At 40.1% G+C, this 21,463-nt stretch overlaps 1 protein-coding gene across 6 annotated transcripts; it reads left to right on the top strand.

Moving 5' to 3' along the window:
* Nucleotides 1-6,144: 6,144 nt before the first annotated feature.
* On the top strand, nt 6,145-16,914 carry ZNF311 (zinc finger protein 311). Of its 6 annotated transcripts, none has more exons than XM_030802553.1 (7): nt 6,145-6,789; nt 7,633-7,753; nt 8,105-8,186; nt 11,653-11,744; nt 12,087-12,213; nt 12,858-12,962; nt 15,113-16,914. In XM_030802553.1, the coding sequence occupies exons 2-7, from the start codon at nt 7,745-7,747 to the stop codon at nt 16,696-16,698; spliced, it is 2,001 nt and encodes a 666-aa protein (XP_030658413.1). In that variant the 5' UTR covers nt 6,145-6,789; nt 7,633-7,744; the 3' UTR covers nt 16,699-16,914. The 6 variants fall into 6 exon arrangements, with proteins under 6 accessions (XP_030658413.1, XP_030658411.1, XP_030658410.1 ...); XM_030802551.1 differs by having other exon boundaries at nt 7,633-7,828; XM_030802550.1 differs by having other exon boundaries at nt 7,483-7,828.
* The last annotated feature ends 4,549 nt before the right edge of the window (nt 16,915-21,463 follow it).

Here is a 21,463-nt window from a genome sequence, read left to right as displayed (position 1 = left end):
GGAGGAGCAAATGGACGAGAGAAAAGCAGCCGAGAAGAGGTTAAAAATAAAATGCCTCTGCTGGCGGGGCCCTCTCTACCCACCTCCCCGCCCCACCCCGCCTCAGAGTTCACGCAAAGGGGCTTTCCCGCCCGGACTCCGACGCCGCCACGCGGACCTGCCCCGCGGCCTCAGCTTCCCGGCTGTGTGGCCGAAGTATAGCCCGAAGCCCTCCCGCCCCTTTCTCCCCAGGCGAGGTCGAAGGAACCACGACCCCATTCGCGGCTAAGAAACAAGAAACCGAACGCTTTTCCATTCCGCAGTCTCCTTGGTAACGCGTGCTTCGCTCTTCTAGCACCCGCGGAAGACTCTTCTCTTTGGTCCAGCCCTGCAGATCCCGGGAAGCTGTGGTGTCCGAATCAGCTTGGCCAGTGTTGGACTGTTACCATTTGGGGGGAACAGATTAGCTTGAATATGAAATTTATCCTCTTCAGTATAGAAAGAGAAAAACAAAGAGTCAATTAGAATTACTTGAATGTAAGCTCCACGGGGCAGAGATCTTTAGCCGTTTTGTACATTCATGTTATTCCAAGCTCTTAGTACAGTTGCTTTTAGAAATATTTGTTGAAGAATGACTTGAAATGAGTCTGAAAAGAATGGACGCAAAGCAGCTTTGACTGATATACCACCATTTGGCTGTTCTCAGTAGCTTTATTTTAAAAAGAACCATGAGTCACATACATTTAAATGTGCTATAATTTTTAGGATCATGAGGGCCAACAAGCATACATTATAAGTAATGTATCCCGTATTTTCAAAAATATATTTCCAATATATGGTATTTTTCTATAATATATTTTTATCATGTTATGTTTCAGTATAATGATTATGAGCAGAACCTTGAACAGAAAATTGTTCCATATATGTAAGTAATAAGGTTAAATAAAAAAGATATATTTAAAAGTTTGGGGAAGTAATAAATACTTTTTTTACTAGATTTTATCTTTTAGAGCAGTTTTAGGTTCACAGCAAAATTGAGCTGAAAGTACAGAGATGTCCCATACTCCTTGCCCCCACACATGTGTAGCTCTCTCACTCTCAGCATCCCCAACCAGAGGAGTGAACCTACATTGACAACCACCTGGAGTCCGGACAAATGTATAGTGACATGTATCCACCATTACATAATCATATGTAGTATTTTCACTGCCCTAAAAATCTCCTTTATGCTCAGCCTGGTCATCCTTCTCCCCTTCCAACCCCTGACAACCACTGATCTTTTTTTCCTTGTTTAAGATGCTACATATATGATCTTTTTACTGTCTCCATAATTTTGCCTTTTCCAGAATGTCATATAGTTGAAATCATACAGAATGTAGCCTTTTCAAATTGGCTTCTTTCACTTAATAATATGCATTTAAGTTTCATTTGTGTACAGTAGTAAATACTTTTTAGATTGTTCTTTCCCACATTAGAATATAAACTTTCTACCAAAAATTACGGGAAATTAAGCTTTTAGAAGGGAAAATTCCAAGAAAACAATTATTTCAAAAAGATTGCCAATATTTTTTAAATGAAATGTCAAACACAAAAAAATACTTGCTAGCAAGTTCTGAGTTGAACTGAAAAACAATCAAGTTAATTAAAAAGATTATTGGAAGGAAAATGGAAAGACCTGTCTATGGCAGTTACAATGGATGAGCTAAAGCCACACTTTTCATGAAGGATAAATCTCAAAACTGTAAAGTTGAGTACAAATTACATACTAACCCCTATAATGTATTCTTGCCGAAAATATTGAACCAAAATGAAATCAAGTATTTAGAGCTCAAAGGATATGTACAAAGTGAAACTATTTGTATAAAAGTTGTAAAACATATAAAGTACACTATACAATATTTGTGGCTGCCCACATATGTACTAAAAATATGTGAACATGCATGGGAGTAATAACATCAAAATCAAAATAGTAGTTAACCTGGGAAGGAAGGGGGAAGGAATTGCTGAGGAGTAGACATGGTGATTTAATTGTGTGTATAATCTTTTATGTCTTAAGCTAGATGTTGAGTGTTCTTTATATTACTCTTTAGTATGCCTGAAATATTTGCTATTTTTTTCAAAAGCCCCAGGAAATGAATTTTGTAATTTCAACAGATGGCAGAAGGGCCATAGAATTACTTAACATTATCAGGCTTTCATATCTCTATCAAGTGTCATGACTTTCAAGTTGAGAATGATAGGACAAACATTTACGTAAGGAAGGTAGTAAAAGAGTAACTACAAGTTTTCATGCCCAGCTTAAAGCATCCTAAAGTTCAGGAGGATTGGCCACAGGACCCCTGAAGTTCATTTTTGAGTACTGCAACAAATGCCCAAGTCTGACTAATATCCAAATTTTCAAAAAGTAAGAAGGTGAACTGTGGAATTAACAGGGTGAGAAATTTGACATGGATCCCTGGTAAAATTCCAGTATTAATTATTTTAGGAGATGTTTTATGAGCGACTGTGGTTAGCCTAGAACATATAATGTAAATAAATGTCTCTCAATCCAACTAGATTATTAAAGTATATGCTAACAGTCTACTGTGGAAGTATCTTTATAACAGTAAAGGGTATAGCAGTCTTTCATGAATGTATCGCACAAAAATATGTGAACTGGACATTATTACTGTTAAGTAGATTAATATTGGGAAGAAAGACTGTACCCAGTCAGCCTGGAAGGTAGATGACCATGCATAGCATCTCTTCTGTAGCTCCTTGCACAGTGCCTTTGCACAGTATTCACTGAAGTCCTTTACAAAATTATAGACTTAGTATCCTTAGGGATCATTCTACTTAAAATGCCAATTTCCATTAGATGAGAATAAAATTTTATAAAATTGGAGGATTGAAGAAATTATTTTTGTATAATGATTTTTATTCAGCAAGTAATATGGCCAGGCATTTTCATATACAATATGTGCATATTAACCCTCTCACAATGAACTTGTGCATAAGGGATTTGTTTTCACTATTTTACAGATGCAGCAATTAAGACACAGAGAAATTGAGTAACTTGCTCACAGTATCATAGCTAACAAGTTGCAGAATTAGGAACAAGATCTTCTCAATATAAAGTTTCTGCACTTCCCATAATACCACTTTATTGCTACTGTGCCAAGTATTTTCTTACCTCCTTTGTCTTTGAATAAATAGAAGACCCAACTGGGCTGGAAAGGCTGCATTTATATCGAAAGTAGTCTAGGTATGAGATCCAGGAGTCTGAAATCATTAGATTCTCTTCTAATTTTATCTTCCTTTGTATGTTCAAACAAGTTTTTAATCTCTTGGGCCTCAATTTTCTCAAGTATAAAATGAAGAAAGTATACCTCGTTACCATTATAGTATCTTCCAGGTTTGCAATTATTCTGATCATGAAATTTGATGCCAGGCAATGTGTTAAGCGATTTCCACGTATTAACTAATTTATCCTTATAACAGCTCTGAAATTTAGGTATTTACACTGGACCCATTTTGCAGATAGACAAACTAGGGTGTGTCTAAGGTATGGTACACACACATTGTGAGTGGGGTAGCCTGGATTTAATCTCATAATTAAGCAAATTTTATTTCATTTTGATACATTTTTAAAGCAGCTAACCATGACTATTCACAAAGGTATGCAATCCTTGCCCCCACTGAAAGCACCAGATCACCTTGGAAAAATGGCTGATTCCAGGTCTGAGGCAGGAAATGCACGACATGTGTCTGAAACATTTATCTTGCCATAAAGGAAAAAAGCAAAGACGCTTAGAGTTGGATGAAAAGGACACAGGAGATAAAATAAAGGGACTCCCACTGACCAAAGATGAAATAATTTGAACATTAAAAAGAATAACAACTGCAATTGATTGAGACTCATTGAATGTATTTTTTAAATCCATGTGTTCATATTGATATGCAAAAAGAGAAAACAAAATTTTGCATTAGTTACCAACTGATGCAGAACACTTGATGTTGTGCACAAAAAGAGAAAACAAAATTTTGCATTAGTTGCACAAAAAGATTTTACATTAGTGCACATTAGATGCGCAAAAAGAGAAAACAAAATTTTGCGTTAGTTATAAAACTTAGAACCAAACATCTGTTGCAGTTTCCTCCCTCAAAGCCATTTCCCAGCTTCTGAAGACCAGAAATCTGGGAGCAGCTGGGCTGGTGCTCCTGCATATATCATAAGGTTGCACCCAAGACATCAACCAGGGCTGCAGTCATCTGAAAGCTTGACTAACATAGAAAGATCCACTTCCAAACTCACTCATGTGTCTGCTGGCAGGAGGCTTCAGTTCCTCACCACATGGGCCTCTTCTTACAACATGGCATTTGGCTTTCCCAAGGGTGTGTGATCTAAGAAAGAAAAAGAGACCAAAACAGAAGCCGTAGATTATTTTATAACCTAATATTAGAGATAATGTAGCATCGGCCAGGTGCATTGGCTCATGGCTGTAATCCCAGCACTTTGGGAGGCCAAGGCGGGCAGATCACTTGAGGCCAGGAGTTTAAGACCAGTCTGGCCAACATGGTGAAACTCTATCTCTACTAAAATATAAAAATTAGCTGGGCATGCTGGTGCATGCCTGTAGACCCAGCTACTTGGGAAACCAAGGCAGGAGACTCACTTGAACCCAGGAGGTGGAGATTTCAGTGAGCCAAGATCGTGCCACTGCACTGCAGCCTGGGCAACAGAGCAAGACTCAGTCTCAAAAAACAAAACAAACAAACAAAACATAGCATCACTTTTACCAGATCATTCAGTCACACAAACCAACCCTGGTACAATGTGGAAGGGGGCTACACAAGGATGTGAATGCTGGACAGTAGGGCCCAGCCAGCCATTTTTATAGGATGGCTATCACATTTTGTAAGATTGTTACCATTGGTGGCACCTAAGGCACAACTGCTTTTTCTGAAAATTGGCAATTATGTTGAAAATTAAACAGTCTGTCTTTCCTGTACAAACTACATTTCAGAATAACCAAATAGCCCTAAATTGCTAAATTGATGAAGGAAAGTTTTTCCTTATAGAGGAATTCTAATAAATGTGAACAAATTATTGAATTAGAAAAATTACAATTTTACAACCTCTAATGAAATGGGGTGGCTGAATCTATCATTAAAAGCCAGTGGGAAAGTTTACATGGAAGGATTCAGCTATCAAGTATTAAACCCACTGGTCAATCTTAGCATCAAAAACAATATATGCTTCCTGATGTGTGGCAAAAAGTACATAGCACCACCTAAGGATTCTTACTAACAAAGTTAAACCTAACTCTAATCAAACCTTTAGAGGTAACATCAAGTTTTACAGGAAATATAAGGCTAGAGAAACTAATAAAATGGGGACACAAATAGACAAAGCCAGCATGTAGAACATTCAGGACAAATGTCCCAATTTGTTCAATTAGTTGACTATATGAGGGGCAGAGGAAGAGGAGGATGGAAGGAGGAACTAGTTCAGATGTGAATTTTAAAAGAATTAAGACGCATGCCCAAATTAAATACAGGGCCTTTAGATCTTGAATGAAATAGAAAACAAATGTAAGAAGCGTATGTATATATTTAGGGAAATATAATATGGACTTGGTATTAGATGATAACCAGGAATTATTTTGTTAAATGGGATAAGGGTATTGTGGTTCTGTAGGAAAATATCCTTTTTAAAATAAATGAATAATGAAGTTGCAAGTAAGATATTTGGGGTTTGCTTTAAAACGTTTCAGCAAGAAAAAATGGAGATGGGTGAAACAAGTGTGGCAGAATTTTATGTATTTTTAAATGTAAATGATGGGTATATGTGGGTTAATTATACTCCTTTCGACTTCTGCATAGGCTTAAAATAGTCTTTACTTTTGAAAAAGACATTCAATTATTTGTCTTCTTAGTTAATATTTAAAAGTAACTTTTTCATATATTTGTCACAAAACTTCTGCCCATTCCTATCTAGAGGTTCCTTTACGTGGGAAAAAAAGGAGCAAAAGGGTAACATTTCTGCAACCCCTTTGCACCGGCCATAAACGCACGCAAACTCCTAGAAGGCTGAGCCGCGAGGAGGAGGGCGGAGAGTTTGAGGGAACGCCTAGACCAGAGAGTTGACGCCTTTCCTAGAAAATCACCGGAAATGATAATTGGCGGACTAGGAAGTGGAGCTTCTGTATATTTCTGTTTCTCATTTCTTGGGGAGAGTAACGGCGGGAAGGTCTGTGCCTTGGGCCGGCGTGAGTCGGGATTTGCAGCTGAGAGGAGAGGAGTCCGGTGCCGCCGCCGCCGCCCCACTCACCTAAATACCCGGGCCCCTGGGGTTGCAGGCGGGGGCGGGGCTTTGGGGCCAGATTTGAGGAGGGGGTCTGCTGCGGTTTCCTCCTTCGAAGCCATTCCCCAAAATGAGCTTTTCCCGCCCATTTGCCCTACTTCCTCTCCTCCTCTTGTTCCCAGGGGCCCGTGACTCATTTTTTTTTTTTTTTTTTTGAGACCGGAGTCTTGATCTTGTCGCCCCTTGACCCATTCTTTTTATTCTTCTCTACAGCATCCATTCATATATTCATTCAGTCAGCTAATTTTTAATCCAGCACATACTATTGCAAGCGCTGTTTTAGGCGTTGGGAATACAACAGTGAACAAGACGACAAAAATTCCTGCCCTCACGGAGCCTAAGAGCCTACATTTTAGCGAGGGTAGAACGACCGTAAACAATGTATATATTAATAAGTAACTTATGCACCATACTGGAAAGTGATAAAGTGCTATAGAGGAAAAGAAGAAATCATGTAAAGCAAGGTAAGGCACATCAGGATTGGAAGGAGGGGATAGGTTGCAATTTTAAATAAGACACTTAGAGTAGACCTCCTTGGGAAGATAACATAAGAAAACACTTGAAGGAGGCAAGATTATTAACCATGGAGATCGCTTGAGGTGAAGGGAGCAGCCAATGGAAAGGCCCTAAGATGGAAGAGAAGGAAGATCGGTGTGGCTGAAGATTGAGGGAGTGGGAGAGGAGTAGAAGGTGTTGAGAATGACACATCCTGTAGACTTGTATGCCACTCTTAAGACTTCAGCTCTTATTTTGAGTGAGCAGGAGAGGAAGTTAGAAGTCATGGGCACATTCAATAGGGCCTTGTATACCTCGGTAAGGACTTCAGGTTTTATTTTAAGTAAGGTTGAGCCACTGGAGAGTTTTCAGCAGAGAGATGAAATGATCCAACTCAAGTTGTAAACTGACTACTCAGACTGCCCTATTAAGAAAGACAGGAGGAAGGCAAGGATTGAATAAAGGAGAACAGTTAGAAGGCTACCGCAGTAATGGAAAGGAGGGGAGATAGCAGCTGATGGTGGCTCAGACAAGGGTGATGGTAGTAGAGATTGTATTCTGGATATGCTCACATTTTCAGTTTGTCTTCCTGCCTCAGGTTCTCAGTGACTCCCTATTTTTTCTGTGGTCACATTCCTCTTTTCCCTTCACCAAATATGCAGGGAAACAAGATGTGAGATCACAGCTGGTTTAGTGTTGCTAATGAACCCCAAATCCAGGGCAATGTTTGACACATTAAGCCAAACAGCAGCTGCACTGTGGGTCAAGAAGGGCCCTTTGGCTGGCACCACCAAAACATGTGTTCTCCAAAGGAGGCTAGCATCAACTGGAGCCACTTCACAGCTTGTTTGAGAACTGGATCTGACCAGTAGGAAGAAACCAGGACAGCAGTGGAAGACTGTTAAAGAAACCTGAATAAAAAAGATGCAGGAGGTAAGAAGAGGAGGGTCTGTGATACATCACAAGGAGGAAGAAGGAGAAGTGAGTCCAAGAAAGAAGGAAAGCAGTGTGAGTGGTGGTGTGTCTGACTCTAGATACTGTTGGAGGTGTCTCCTCCCAGATACTGTTTTTCCTGCTTGACCTGGTGATCATTAAAGCTTTGTAGTTGTAGATGCCATTTCTAGTTTTCATAAGGTATTAGGAACTGAGTCCATTATTTTCTCCCCTCTTTTGGTATTTCTGGGAGACAGTTTCCATGGATAGACCTATATGGTTGCTTGCATCTTCCTATGTATTTTTCTCACCTTCATAACTTCCCTGAATTCATTCTGTGCCTTGCAATAGGTTGTGCTGTTGGATGGGAGTTCAGGACCACCAAGCCAGCTGCTTTGGACCCCCCAGGATACCCAGCTCCCTCAGGAAAGAGGTGAGGTACACAGGAGACTGTGGCAGGAGTCATGGCAGCTGAGAATGCAGTAAGGACACAGAGTGGGTGGAAAATGCCACACTGGGGCCCAAAAATCTGTTTATTAATAAGCATTTATAGAAAGTCTTATTTTGTTTCTACACTAGGCTTGGATCAATATTTAGTGGAACTAAATATTCAGTTTTTGTCAGTATCTTAAATTTTGAAAAAAATCAATTTATAAAAGATTCTACAAAGCAATTTATCAGAAAGAATCAATGCAGTCAGACATTTACTATTTGTATAACTTGAGATACATGGTAAATAGTGTACATATTTTCACATATTTTACACTTACAAAACTTGTGGTATAATTCAGTAATTCCTACCCAAACATAATTTTGCCAACATGTAAAATTTGAATATATACAATTTTACTTCTGCAGACCTTTTTGGAGCCCTGATACTTTTAAATGATGTATAGATATCTCCAAAATATAAAATAAAGCAGTGACAAAAGAAGAAGCAAAAGTTTTCCCATTGAAGCCTTGTGCTCTTTGGTGGCGTATGTGAGGAGGAAAAGTGGTTAAGATTTGTGTAAAAGCTGATGGTGGGCCGGGTGCAGTGACTCATGCCTGTAATCCTAGCACTTTGGGAGGCCTAGGTGGGTGGATCACTTGAGGTCTGGAGTTCATGACCAGCCTGGCCAATATGGTGAAACCCCATCTCTACTAAAAATACAAAAATTAGCCAGGTGTGGTGTAATGCACCTGTAACCCCAGTTACTCAGGAGGCTGAGGCACAAGAATCGCTTGAACCCAGGAGGTGGAGGTTGCAGTGAGCTGAGATCATGCCGCTGCACTCCAGCCTGGGCAACAGAGTGAGACTCTGTCAAAAAAAAAAAAAAAAAAAAAATGCTGTTGGAGGTGCAACCTAGGAGATGGTGTATAGCAATTCAGGAGTCATAAAATCAGACCCAGAAGGGCATAGACTTTTGGACAGAGGAGTAGGCACATTCAAAAGTAAGCTTTTTAGTATATGCTACCTGCAAAAAATAAAAATAAAATGTGTTTCTAGATATAGTGTTGAAACATCCAGAGGAGGAATCCTGAGATGTCTGCTGTACAGGGGATCATAAATGAGAATTAATAATATAGAACATAAATTTTTCATAGATTTAGAAATAAAAAATAATAGCTATTGCTAAATTCAGATGCACGAGTCTCCCAGTCTTCTTTTTCTCAAATGGTCTTGAAATCTGCTGTGGTGGATTTTCAGGGTCAGAAATTCTATAGCCACCTATCATATAATACAATAGAAATGTATTAATCTCATCCCACAAGATATCTGTATACTGCTTTAACAAAAAGTTTTATGTTGTTTTTTCATGTAGCCTGTTTCCTAAATTCATTTTTAACTTAAGAGTAGTAACTTTCAATTACTAAAGCTAAAGCTAAAAAGTAAAGCTTATGAATCACTATGAGTGACAGACTTTCCCAGTTGTGAAGAAGATATGGTAAAAACCAGTACGGAATGAATTACATAAGGATATGCTTTTGTCAAAGTTTCTCTAAGGGTACATTTAAGACATATGCATTTCATTATATGTAAATTTTACCTCAAAAAAGAAGGTAAACAAATGTTGAACTTCCAGTTAATGATATACATGTTAAAGTGCTTAGGGGTGAGGTGTACTGATGCTTTCAACTTACTTTGAAATGATTCAAAAAATAAAATATATTAATGAACAGATAGAGGAATAGATAAATGGATAAGTATGTGACAGCAAATATTGCAGAACATAAATTGTGGAATGTAAGTGATTGGTATATGGATATTTACTATATAATTTTTTCAACTTTTCTATATACTTGAAAATATTCATAATAAAATAATGGTTGAAAACATCCAATTGAGAGCTTTAAGTATATTAATGTTATAAGGAAAAGAACTGTTATGTAACATTAACAAGGCACAAACGTGTCTGCTGTGAGTTGTGTGCCGTCCAGGTGAGTTTAGACTTTTTGAGACAGTTATAAAGGAACTCGGAGCTTTTAGAGTGAGGCAGTGGAAAAACTGTATGGAACCACCATGATTGAGATGCAGCCTTGGTCTTGGTCAAAAGCTATAAGTAGCTGAAACTAAAGAAGAGTCTTATTGGGCAATTTCAGTGAAAAGAAATCAGCTTGGTTCTAAATCGGGTTTTGGTAAAAATGGAATGATAGTCTTGGAGGTCTAAAGCCAAAGGGTGATTCTAAAATCTTACCAATAGATTACTTTGACCCTGCTGGTGTCTTAATAGCAGAAAGCAATTATTCAGATTTGGACTTGGGGATGTGTTGATAAACTATCAAGAAAAATAAGGCACCTTAAACATTGAACCTACAGAAAGATTGAGCTGGCCTGCAAGGAATACAGTCAGGCCCTATTAATTAGTAATATGAACTACTTCTCAGCCGGGCATGGTGGCTCACACCTGTAATCCCAGCACTTTGGGAGGCTGAGGCGGGCGGATCACGAGGTCAGGAGATCGAGACCATCCTGGCTAACATGGTGAAACCCCATCTCTACCAAAAATACAAAAAATTAGCCAGGTGTGGTGGTGAGCGCCTGTAGTCCCAGCTACTTGGGAGGCTGAGGCAGGAGAACAGCGTGAACCCAGGAGGTAGAGCTTGCAGTGAGGCGAGATCACGCCACTGCACTCTAGCCTGGGAGACAGAGCGAGACTCTTAAGTCTCAAAAAAAAAAAAGAAACTACTTCTCACCCAATCATATGGATTATACCTGAACACTTGGACACTCTTAATAAAGTTTCTTTTGCATTTTAAAATGCTGTGTGTGCTATACTATATTGATGTAGGGAGGATAACTCAGTACTAGGGAATTAGTAGGAAAAAGGTGCAAAATCGGGAAGAATGATTCTTCTCTAAGAGGAGTAAGGAAAAAAATTTGTAACTAACTGGAGGTAGAACAGCCATTAAGTTACCTGAAACAATAAGCTTTGGTCCCATCTCTGGATGCTTCTGTTCAACACATATGCACATACACACACACACACACACACACACACACACTCTTTTTCACCCTCCATCTACCCCAAGTATTTTGGAAGAAATGACTTCAGTATTCAAATACAGGAAGAAGGTCTATTCAAAACCAGGGAGTAAGTGATTTGGGCCTTTTTACCAGATCTGTTTGGGGAGGGGGAAAGTTTATTCCAGGACAAAGACCACAGGAAAACATAGTAGGTGAGAGAGGAGAAGAGTGCATTTCCAAGAGCTGTCTTGGCTGCTGTGCCAGGGCCTGATGCCCAACACTGGAAGTTGAGACTAGAAAAATAATGAAGAGGAAGGATACTGTAAGGTAGTAGCCTAAAGCCCTAGGTTAGAGCTGCAGAAGCTTCTACGTTTGAGGAAGAGAAGACGAATGCAGGAGATTTCATAAATACTGTGCTATATTGACTCTTGGCTTACTTATCTTCCCTCAGCTCTATTACCTGCTCCATATCCTGCCTTCACTAAAGATGGAAGCCAAGGAAACCTGCCGCAAGCAGATATCACACTAATGAGCCAGGCCCAAGTGAGCTGAGGCCCCTTTCCTCCTCCTTGAAAATACATCACTACCTCTAAAATATGGCCTTGTTTTCACTGCGTTCTCTGGCTGTGCAACTCCTAAATCAATGTTCTCACTCTCATAAGGAACATTTTGTTGCATGATAAACCACTTGTGGGTTGTTTTCTCTTTCATTATTTTTTGCTACCAAAACCCCATGGTCCCTTTCATCTCATTTGTAAATATCCACCAAAAGGGAAGAGGCTTTCACTTCTATAAACGTCCTCCTTGCAAATTCCTTTCTTCTGCCTCTGTTTCCTGAGGAAACTATAGCGTTTTCTCCAGGATAGCAGGAGCATATTATTTCAGGAGTCAGTGACATTTGAGGATGTAGCTGTGAACTTCACTAACAGGGAGTGGCAGTGTCTGACCTACGCTCAAAGGCATCTCTATAAGGATGTGATGTTGGAAAATTATAGGAACATGGCATCACTTGGTAAGGACCTTCCCTACACTTGACTTAATGCTTTCTACCTTCTTTTTTTATTATTTAATTTATTTATTTATTGATGTATATGAGGTCTGATATTAAAAGAGTCCTTATTCTTTATCATCAGGATCTTGCCCAAATATTAAGAGTTTTGAGTTGCCTCTGTTACATAGCAAGATAATTTTTTGGCTAACCTAGTTGCTGTTTTCTGATTTGGAATGAGACTCTGCCTGAGTTAAAAGGAGACACTTAGCTTCTGTTTTCCCTGGGTTCTTGCTTCCTCAAGCCTCTTATTTTTTTATAGGGTGTTCTATATTCCGCTCCTAGTCATGAACTGCCTTCTATGTGCCTGAAACTGATAGTCTTCCTATACCAGACTCCCATTCTCCTATAGAAAAACAAAATAAAAAAAAAAAAAAAGGGAGAGCACACCCAAATGACTGTTTCCCAGAACCTTCTCTTTCCTTCTGAGTGTGACTTTTCTGAGAAAGTCCCCAAACATGTTCTTTTACATGTTACTAGACCCCTGAAAAACCCTTTTCTCTATCTAAATTAACATTTCTTTCCTGTTTCCATATGCAAACAGAAGGATCAGGGCTAAGCATTAAGTTATATGTTACTCTACACACTTATTTCTTCTCTGCAACCAGGATTTCCATTTCCTAAACCTCCTTTAATCTCTCATCTGGAGCGAGAAGTAGACCCCTGTGTGCAGGATCCACAGGACAGGGAGTCCCTAAGCTGCTTCTACCCAGGTGAGTAATAGAGAAACTTTCAGTTCCCTCTGATCTTCCATGTGGCATAATGGATATGGAACATTCTCAGTGGTGGATCATCCAGTCGAAGGGCCCAGAAAGGAAACCCATTTAGGAAACTTAAGGAAAAGAAAATTGAAACAATGACAAACTATTTGGGCAGTTATTCTGTTATTATCTAATTGGTTCTTTGCAACCTATCTAATAGATTTTTGCAATTTGGCCCTCAAAAAAAGCTCAGAGGCTGGGCACGGTAGCTCACGCCTGTAATCCCAGCACTTTGGGAGGCCGAGATGGGCAGATCACCTGAGGTCAGGAGTTTGAGACCAGCCTGGCCAACATGGTGAAACCCCATCTCTACTAAAAATACAAAAATTAGCTGGGTGTGGTGGTGCATGCTGGGTGTAATCCCAGCTACTTGGGAGGTCTGAGGCAGGAGAATCATTTGAACCCACGAGACAGAGGTTGCAGTGAGCTGAGATCACACCACTGCACTCCAACCCAGGGGACACAGTGAGACTCCACCTCAAAAAAAAAAAATCTCAGAATATTTATTACCCTTCTGTATATCAGTTACTCCAGTGTTCACAAATTGAGACAGGTGAGAGGCACTCTAGGCAGAAGGAATAACGTGAGAAAGCATTGAGGAATAAAAGAATATGAACTATGAATTGTTCAGTGTGAGTAGAGCAAGGGACTTAGAATAGCTTTGGGGAGGTTCGTAAGTAGTAGAAAGGGGCAAGATCATGATATGACGTCTGTTTTTTGGGAGTTTTCTTAAGGAATTTAAACTACAAAACTTGAACTTACACTAACAGCTAATATTGATTAAAGTACTTCAGTGTGGCATGTGCTTTACATACATTAACTCATTTAATTATAGGTAGTCTAGAGCTCATTTTATAGATAAAGCAACTGAGGCAAAGGAGAAGTGAAATCATCCTCCCAAGTTCACACAGGTATTAAGAGTTATTAAGTGTCATACTAGGATTTGAACCCAGGCAGTCTCACTCTAGACCCAGGACTCTTGACCGTATGCTTTACTTTCTTCCTGTCTGGTTAACTATGGAGGGCCATTGAAGTATTTTAAGCTAAAAAGTGACATGATTAGACTTGATTTTCAGAGAGAATAATCTGGAAGCATTGTAGAGGATGGATTGGAAGGGATTCAGGCTAAAAGATGTTTGAGGGATATAGCAATTGGTGAGTGAGAATGCACTGGCAGTGGAAGAGACAGAGTTCGGAGATAATATTAATAAGATGTATTTGGAGTCTTTGGTTGACAGCAATAGAAATTAACCCAAGCTAGCTTAAGCAGAAAAACATGAATTTATTTATTATTCAGGATGTGTCATGGGACCTAAGGGCAGCTATGTGTCAGGCCCTAGAAGAGACTCGAAACCATCAGGGCCCTCTCTCCAACTGTATTCCCTGCTTCTTTGTGAGTCAGCTTCATTCTTCTTTCTAGGCAAATTGACCTTCTCTGCTTCTCGGACCAGATGGCAGAACATTCCCTCCTCTATACCAAATACTATCCCACCACCACTAGTTCTCAAATTTAAGTGCTAAAGACTGAGCTACTCTTAGAGCTGGCCTTACCTGCCGTCAGATTACAATTCTAAAGTCCAGGATCAGAGAATCTGACCTGGTTTGGGTCAGGTATTGCGCAGATCTAATCTGCCCCAACCAGATGGGCTGAGTCACATAACAGAAATATGGCTCTCCAGGGCCCACCCTTGGGAGCAAAGCAGACAGTTCCTTGAAAAGGGACTACATCAGCATTTCAGCACCTCCTCTGTAACTCTCTTCACAGGTAGAATTTGTAAAATGTTAGCTGGGTAAATGCAAGGGAGATAGAGTTGAAGATTATTTTGTTTTGTGGCTTAGATGACTAGGTATATAGAGTTTACACTCACTAAACTAGGAGACTATAGACGAGGAGTAGGTTTTTAAGGATTTTTTATAAATTGTGCTGAGTGTAAAATATCTCAATACTTTTCATTATTTCAGCCTGTTCTGACTTTTGGCCACAACGTTAGTAATTTTTCCAGCATGGAAAAGTTATTTACTCTTCAGACAACTTAACATTGCTTCACTCCTCCCATCTCACTTATTTCCTTTCCTCTGACATTTGTATTTTCTTGTTTAAGTGTCGGCTGACAAGATGTGGCCTGAGAATGAAAAGGCAAGTTCACAACAAGAGATTTTTGAAAATGGAGAAGCCTACTGGATGAAATTTAACAGTCTCCTAAAAGTTGATTCCCGGGATCCTGAGGTTAGAGAAGTTTGTGTTCAGGATGTCAAATTAGAGAATCAATGGGAAACACCTATAAGGGAGAAACTGAGAGAAGAGAAAGAAGGCTCTGAGGAAGTGACCTGCAAAAAAGGAAAGAACCAGAAAGTGCTTAGTAAAAACTTGAATCCAAACTCAAAACATAGTCAATGTAATAAAGTTCTTACAGCACAGAAACTCCATGAATGTGCCAGGTGTGGCAGAAACTTCAGGTGGCACTCAGATCTAATTCTCCATGAGCAAATTCATTCTGGTGAGAAACCCCATGTGTGTGATGAGTGTGGGAAAGCATTCAAGACCAGAAATCAGCTTTCTGTGCACCAGATAATCCACACAGGGGAGAAACCTTTTAACTGCACCCAGTGTGGGAAGGCTTTCAACAGTAGATCAGCTCTTTGCCGACATAAAAAAACCCACAGTGGGGAGAAGCCTCATGAATGCAGGGACTGTGGGAAGGCCTTTAAGACCAGGAACCGTCTCTGTATGCATCAGCTCATCCACACTGGGGAGAAGCCTTACGAATGTAACTGCTGTGGGAAGGCCTTCCAGTTTAAGCATTCCCTTACCATCCATGGCAGAATCCACACTGGGGAGAAGCCATATGAATGTGAGGAGTGCGGGAAGGCCTTCAGTGGGAGTTCAGACCTCACCAAACACATAAGAATCCACACTGGGGAACGACCTTATGAGTGCAGCAAGTGTGGAAGGGCCTTCAGTCAGAGCTCAGACCTAAGCAAACACAAACGAATCCATACTCGGGAGAAACAATATGGGTGCCCCCAGTGTGGAAAAGACTTCAGCATCAAGGCAGAACTCACCAAACACAGAAGGATCCACACTGAAGAGAAACGTTACAGGTGTGAGGAGTGTGGGAAAGCCTTTCGTCATAACTGTAAGCGCAGGGCTCATGAACGAGAGCACACAGGGGAGAAGCCCTATCAATGCAGGGATTGTGGGAAAACCTTCCAAGATCAGCACTGCCTTACCATCCATCAGAGAATCCACACTGGAGAGAAACCTTACAAATGTTTAGAGTGTGGGAAAGCTTTCAGTGGGAAGTCAAACTTGACCAATCATCAAAGAATTCACACTGGAGAGAAGCCTCACAAATGTGAGGTATGTGGAATGGCCTTCCATCATAGTTCAGTCCTGAGGCAGCACAAAAGAATCCACACTGGTGAGAAGCCATACACCTGCAGTGAGTGTGGCATGTCCTTCCGTCAGGGCTCAGCTCTGATTGGACATAAGCGAGTTCATACTGGGGAGAAACCTTATGAATGTGAGGAGTGTGGAAAAGCTTTTAGAGTGAGCTCAAATCTTACTGGACATAAGAAAAGAAAACATCAAGTATGGAGAACCCATGAACTTCATGGGAGTAGGAAATCCCCCTCTCCAGTGACTGTTTCTCAGACCTCAGTAGTCAGTATTTTGACCAGTGCCTGAGTATAACAATTCTGTTGTTACTTTCTGTTTTTCCTACCTCTTAGGCTGGTCCTTCTGTCTCTTATATTAGTTATTCTTGATTTCCTGACCCTTAATTGTGAGATTCCCCAAAGACATTGTCCTTTACCTTCTTATTCAGTATTTTTTCAGTGAGCACATTTACTTCCAAGAGTTTATCAATCACTTCGTAATAATAATAAACACTTATTAGTGCTTGCTGTGTGCATTTAAACTTTTAAAATCCATACAACATCCCTATGAGATCAGGAATTTGAGGCACAGAAAGATTAACAAACTTGCCCAGGATCATGTAACTAGTAAATTCTGTGCTCAGGCTTTCCTAGGCAATTCCCGTATGCATGCACCACATCCTTCCGACATGAAGTTATACCTCAGTTCAGCACAAAACAGTTTGTAATTTATAAACACCAATCATTTTTGGCAATTTTTTTTAACATAAAGCTAGAGTGGTACTTCTCCATATTGTATGAGGATTGCTAAGATTCAAAGTGAAAAGAGAGGCAGGGAGAAAACAGGTTTAGAAATCACAGATAAGAGCCAGGCATGGTGGTTCACGCCTGTAATCCCAGCACTTTGGGAGGCTGAGGAGGGAGGATCACGAGGTCAGGAGTTCGAGACCAGCATGGCCAATACGATGAAACCCTGTCTGTACTAAAAATACAAAAATTAGCCAGGCATGGTGGTGCACACCTGTAGTCCCAGCTACTCAGGAGGCAGAGGTTGCAGTGAGCCAAGATCGTGTCACTGCACTCCAGCCTGGGCAACAGAGCAAGACTCCATCTCAAAAAAAAAAAAAAAGGAAATTACTAGTCTGACCTCCAGAAGTCTTTTGATGTTTCCTAAACACATAAAATGAACATTTTGAGAGCGTATTTGAATAAATTTTAGATTTTTACCTAGTGAAAAAGATATGTCTTGAAAATTTTGAAGGACCACTTTATGAACAGTGGGTTAATCTTGTTCTGCAACTATCCTAGAATAGAATTAGAATCCACAAGTAGAAGCTACAGGACATCTGTACATTTAGGAGATACTCAACTGGAACAGATTCTGCCATAAGGTAGTAAGTTTGGTAAGAATAATACTGAAGGAATTCGAAGGTCAGGTGCATAGTTGAATGATAAAACATGTTGCTTGAAACCCTAAGATATCTGTAGTTCTAATTCTGAAGAGTTACCAAACAAGAGTTAGTCTGAGTTATAATTTACATACAAAAATCACCAGGTAAAACTCACTTTTTAAATCGAATTACATTCTACATGCAAACAAAATTTTTGCCAGAACACTGATATGAGATTATTTTTACTTTACCTTCACAAAAGAAATGGAGAATGCCAATTTCATTTAAGTTTAAGAAAGATGATAAGATACTTCTTGGTAAGGATTGTAGCTTGACTACGTGTATCTGGTATTGCTCCCCCTCAGAACTACACTAATGCTATAGTAAAACCATTCATAATCAGGAAGAATGGCAAAAGAGACAACTACAAAATTTTGGAAACTGAAAAATGGATAAGTAATAATGACATTGAATTTGAGAAAGCCAAATTTTAGCCTGAAGGGGGCAAGTAAAGGACAAATCTGACCAGGCATGGTGGTTCACACGTGTAATCCCAGCACTTTGGGTGACCGAGATGGGCAGATCACGTGGGATCAGCAATTTGAGACCAGCCTGGCCAACATGGTGAAACCCTGTCTCTTTATTAAAAATACAAAAATTAGCTGGGCTTGGTGGTGTGTGCCTGTAGTCCCAGCTACTGGGGAGGGGGAGAGGGAGGTGGCAGTTAGCCAAGATTGCATCACTGCACTCTAGTCTGGGCAACAGAGGGAGACCCCTTCAAAAAAAAAAAAAAAGACAAATCTATTTTACATCATAGAATCTTTAAGCGACTCAAGAATTGGTGGCACCATGTACCCCTGGAAATGAGGATGAGTAGACTAAAACGAGGAGAGTCTGTCAAAGGCTGTTTAGGAAGCAAGCAGAGTCCTAGGTCCTCAAGCCCAAAGAAGACTGGAGGTTTATTTTCTGAAGAAGGTTAAACAAAGGATATGTGGGCTAGACACATGGAGGACAGGAATTCCATTTTGAAAAAGGAGCATACTGAATGCCAACACCTCCAGCCTACTTTCCTTATCTCCCAGAAAGATGAGGGTCTGGCTTTCACCTCCCAGACAAAAGACGCAGTTTTCAGTCACAAATCCAACCAGAATAGACTTGAAGATACATCAGGAGTTTCTCAGCAAGTGGCCTAGCCAAATAACCTGTAGTGAACATCGGCAAGTCATAGTCGTGCCGTCAGAGCTTCCCATAGGTTTTACAGTCCTCCTCTATTAAAAAAAATAAAATGTATTGGCCGGGCACAGTGGCTCATGCCTGTAATCCCAACACTTTGGGAGGCCGAGCTGGGCAGATCATCTGAGGTCGGGAGTTCAAGACCAGCCTGACCAATATGGAGAAATCCTGTCTGTACTAAAAATGCAAAAATTAGCCAGGCATGGTGGCGCTTGCCTGTAATCCCAGCTACTCAGAGACTGAGGCAAGAGAATCGCTTGAACCCGGGAGGCAGAGATTGTGGTGAGCCTAGATTATGCCATTGCACTCTAGCCTGGGCAACAAGAGCGAAACTCCATCTCAAAAAAATAAGTAAATAAAAAATAAAGTTTATTATAGAACATTTCAAATCCATGCAAAAGTAAAGGCAATAGAAAAATGAACTCCATGTACACATCATTCAGCTTCAACAGTTATTACGTCAGGGTTAATCTTGTTTCATCTGTATCCCCACCCATTCCCTCTGCTTAAGATTATTTTCAAGCAAATGACAGAAATTGTGTTTCATCCATAAGTATTTAATTGTCTATAGGAGATAATGACTGTTTAAAAAAACTAATAATATGGGCCGGGCATGGTGGCTCACACCTGTAATCTCAGCACTTTTGGGAGGCCGAGGTGGACAGATTGCCTGAGGTCAGGAGTTCGAGACCAGCCTGGCCAACATGGTGAAACCCTGCCTCTACTAAAAATACAAAAATTAGCCAGGCATGGTGGCAGGCGTCTGTAATCCCAGCTACTCAGGAGGGTGAGGCAGGAGAATTGCTTGAACCTGGGAGGCAGAGGTTGCAGTGAGCCAAGATCATGCCACTGCACTCCAGCCTGGGCGACAGAGTGCGACTCAGTCTCAAAATAAATAAATAAATAAACTAACTAACTAATAATAGAGCCAGGGGCACAACGGCCTAGGCTGTAGTCCCAGCTAATTAAGAGGCTGAAGTGGGAGGACTCCTTGAGCCCTAAAGTTTGAGGTTAGCCTGGGCAATATTGCAAGACCCCATCTCTAAAAAAACAAACCAAAAATATAAGTAAACTAACACTAGTACAGTTATCACACCTAAACAAAATTATCTATTTGGCAACATCATCAAAGATTCATTCGCTGTTCAAATTTTTCTCTAATGCCATTTTTTTCTTAACATTAAAAAAAAAAAAAAAAAAAACAGGCCAGGCACCATGGCTCACACCTGTAATCCCAGTACTTTGGGAGGCCAAGGCAAGAGGATCACTTGGGCTCAGTTCAAGACCAGCGTGGGCAACATAGCAAGACCCTGTCTCTACAAAAAATCAAAAATTAGCCAAGCATGGTGGTGCATAACTGTGGTCCCAGCTACTCGGGAGACAAGCTTGGGAGGTCAAAGCTGCAGTGAGCTGTGATCGTGCCACCACAATCCAGCCTGGGTGACAGAGTGAGACCCTGTCTCAGAAGAAACAAAAAAAAAAAGTATTCAAATAAGGTCAATACATTGTGATTAGTTGGTATGTATCTTAAGTATTTTAATATATAAGTTCTCCCCATACCTCTTTTTTCTTGAAATTTATTTAATGATTAACTAGGTTGCTGGTGCTGTGGAGTTTCACAGTTTGGATTTTAATTATTGCACACCTTTGGTAGTATTTAACACGTTCCTCTGCCCCTGTATGTCCTAAAAATTAATAGTTAGATCTAGGGGCTTTATCAAATTCCATATTTAGATCTGATTTGGCTTAAGACTACTTCATAGGCATCAGCACAAGCCTTTTTTGTTTAACATGACTAAAGTAGTCTTCAGTAGCCTCCTTGCTTTCTGGTGAAAAGATTTTCCAGGTTCATCTAGTATATTTCCTTAGGAAGACTCTTCTTCCTAAAACTAGTACAGGAAAAAATATAAGATCTGAATAGTCTGATACCAATTATTTAAATAGAACCTATAATATATATTCCCAGAAAGAAAACTCCAGGCTCAGATGGTTTCAGCAGTTAATTCTACTAAACATGCAAGGAAAAATAATCCCAATGTTAAACTCATTTTATGAGGCCTGTATAACCTTAACACCAAACTATTAGGGAACGATGAGGAAAAACAAACAACACAAGGAAATTTTTTTAAAAAATTACAGGCTATTATCATTCATGAATGTAGTGAGAAAAATCTTGAGATAGTAACAAACAGAATCCAGGAATATACATTTTTTAAAAGATGACATGTCTTGAACAAGTTAAGATTATTCTAGCGTGGAGAAGTTGGATTAGCATTCAAAAAGCAATAAAGGTGGCCAGGCTTGGTGGCTCATGCCTGTAATCCCAGCACTTTGGGAGTCCCAGGTGGGAGGATCACTTGAGGTCAGGAGTTTGAGACCAGCCTGGTCAACATGGCAAAACGCCCCTCTCTACTAAAAATACAAAAATTAGCCAGACCTAGTGGCCCGCAC

Source organism: Nomascus leucogenys, chromosome 22a, assembly GCF_006542625.1.
Source record: "Nomascus leucogenys isolate Asia chromosome 22a, Asia_NLE_v1, whole genome shotgun sequence".
Lineage (NCBI taxonomy): Eukaryota > Metazoa > Chordata > Mammalia > Primates > Hylobatidae > Nomascus > Nomascus leucogenys.
The sequence above is the reverse complement of the archived record's forward strand: the minus strand, read 5'-3'. Positions and strand labels throughout refer to the sequence as shown.

What these genes read in the sequence shown, in the direction of transcription:
- ZNF311 (XM_030802551.1), top strand. Translation starts at nt 7,745, where the DNA reads ATGCAGGAGGTAAGAAGAGGAGGGTCTGTGATACATCACAAGGAGGAA. An exon ending in CACTAATGAGCCAGGCCCAA is followed by an intron (nt 11,745 to 12,086) that starts GTGAGCTGAGGC and finishes ATATTATTTCAG; the next exon opens with GAGTCAGTGACATTTGAGGA. An exon ending in TAGGAACATGGCATCACTTG is followed by an intron (nt 12,214 to 12,857) that starts GTAAGGACCTTC and finishes CTCTGCAACCAG; the next exon opens with GATTTCCATTTCCTAAACCT.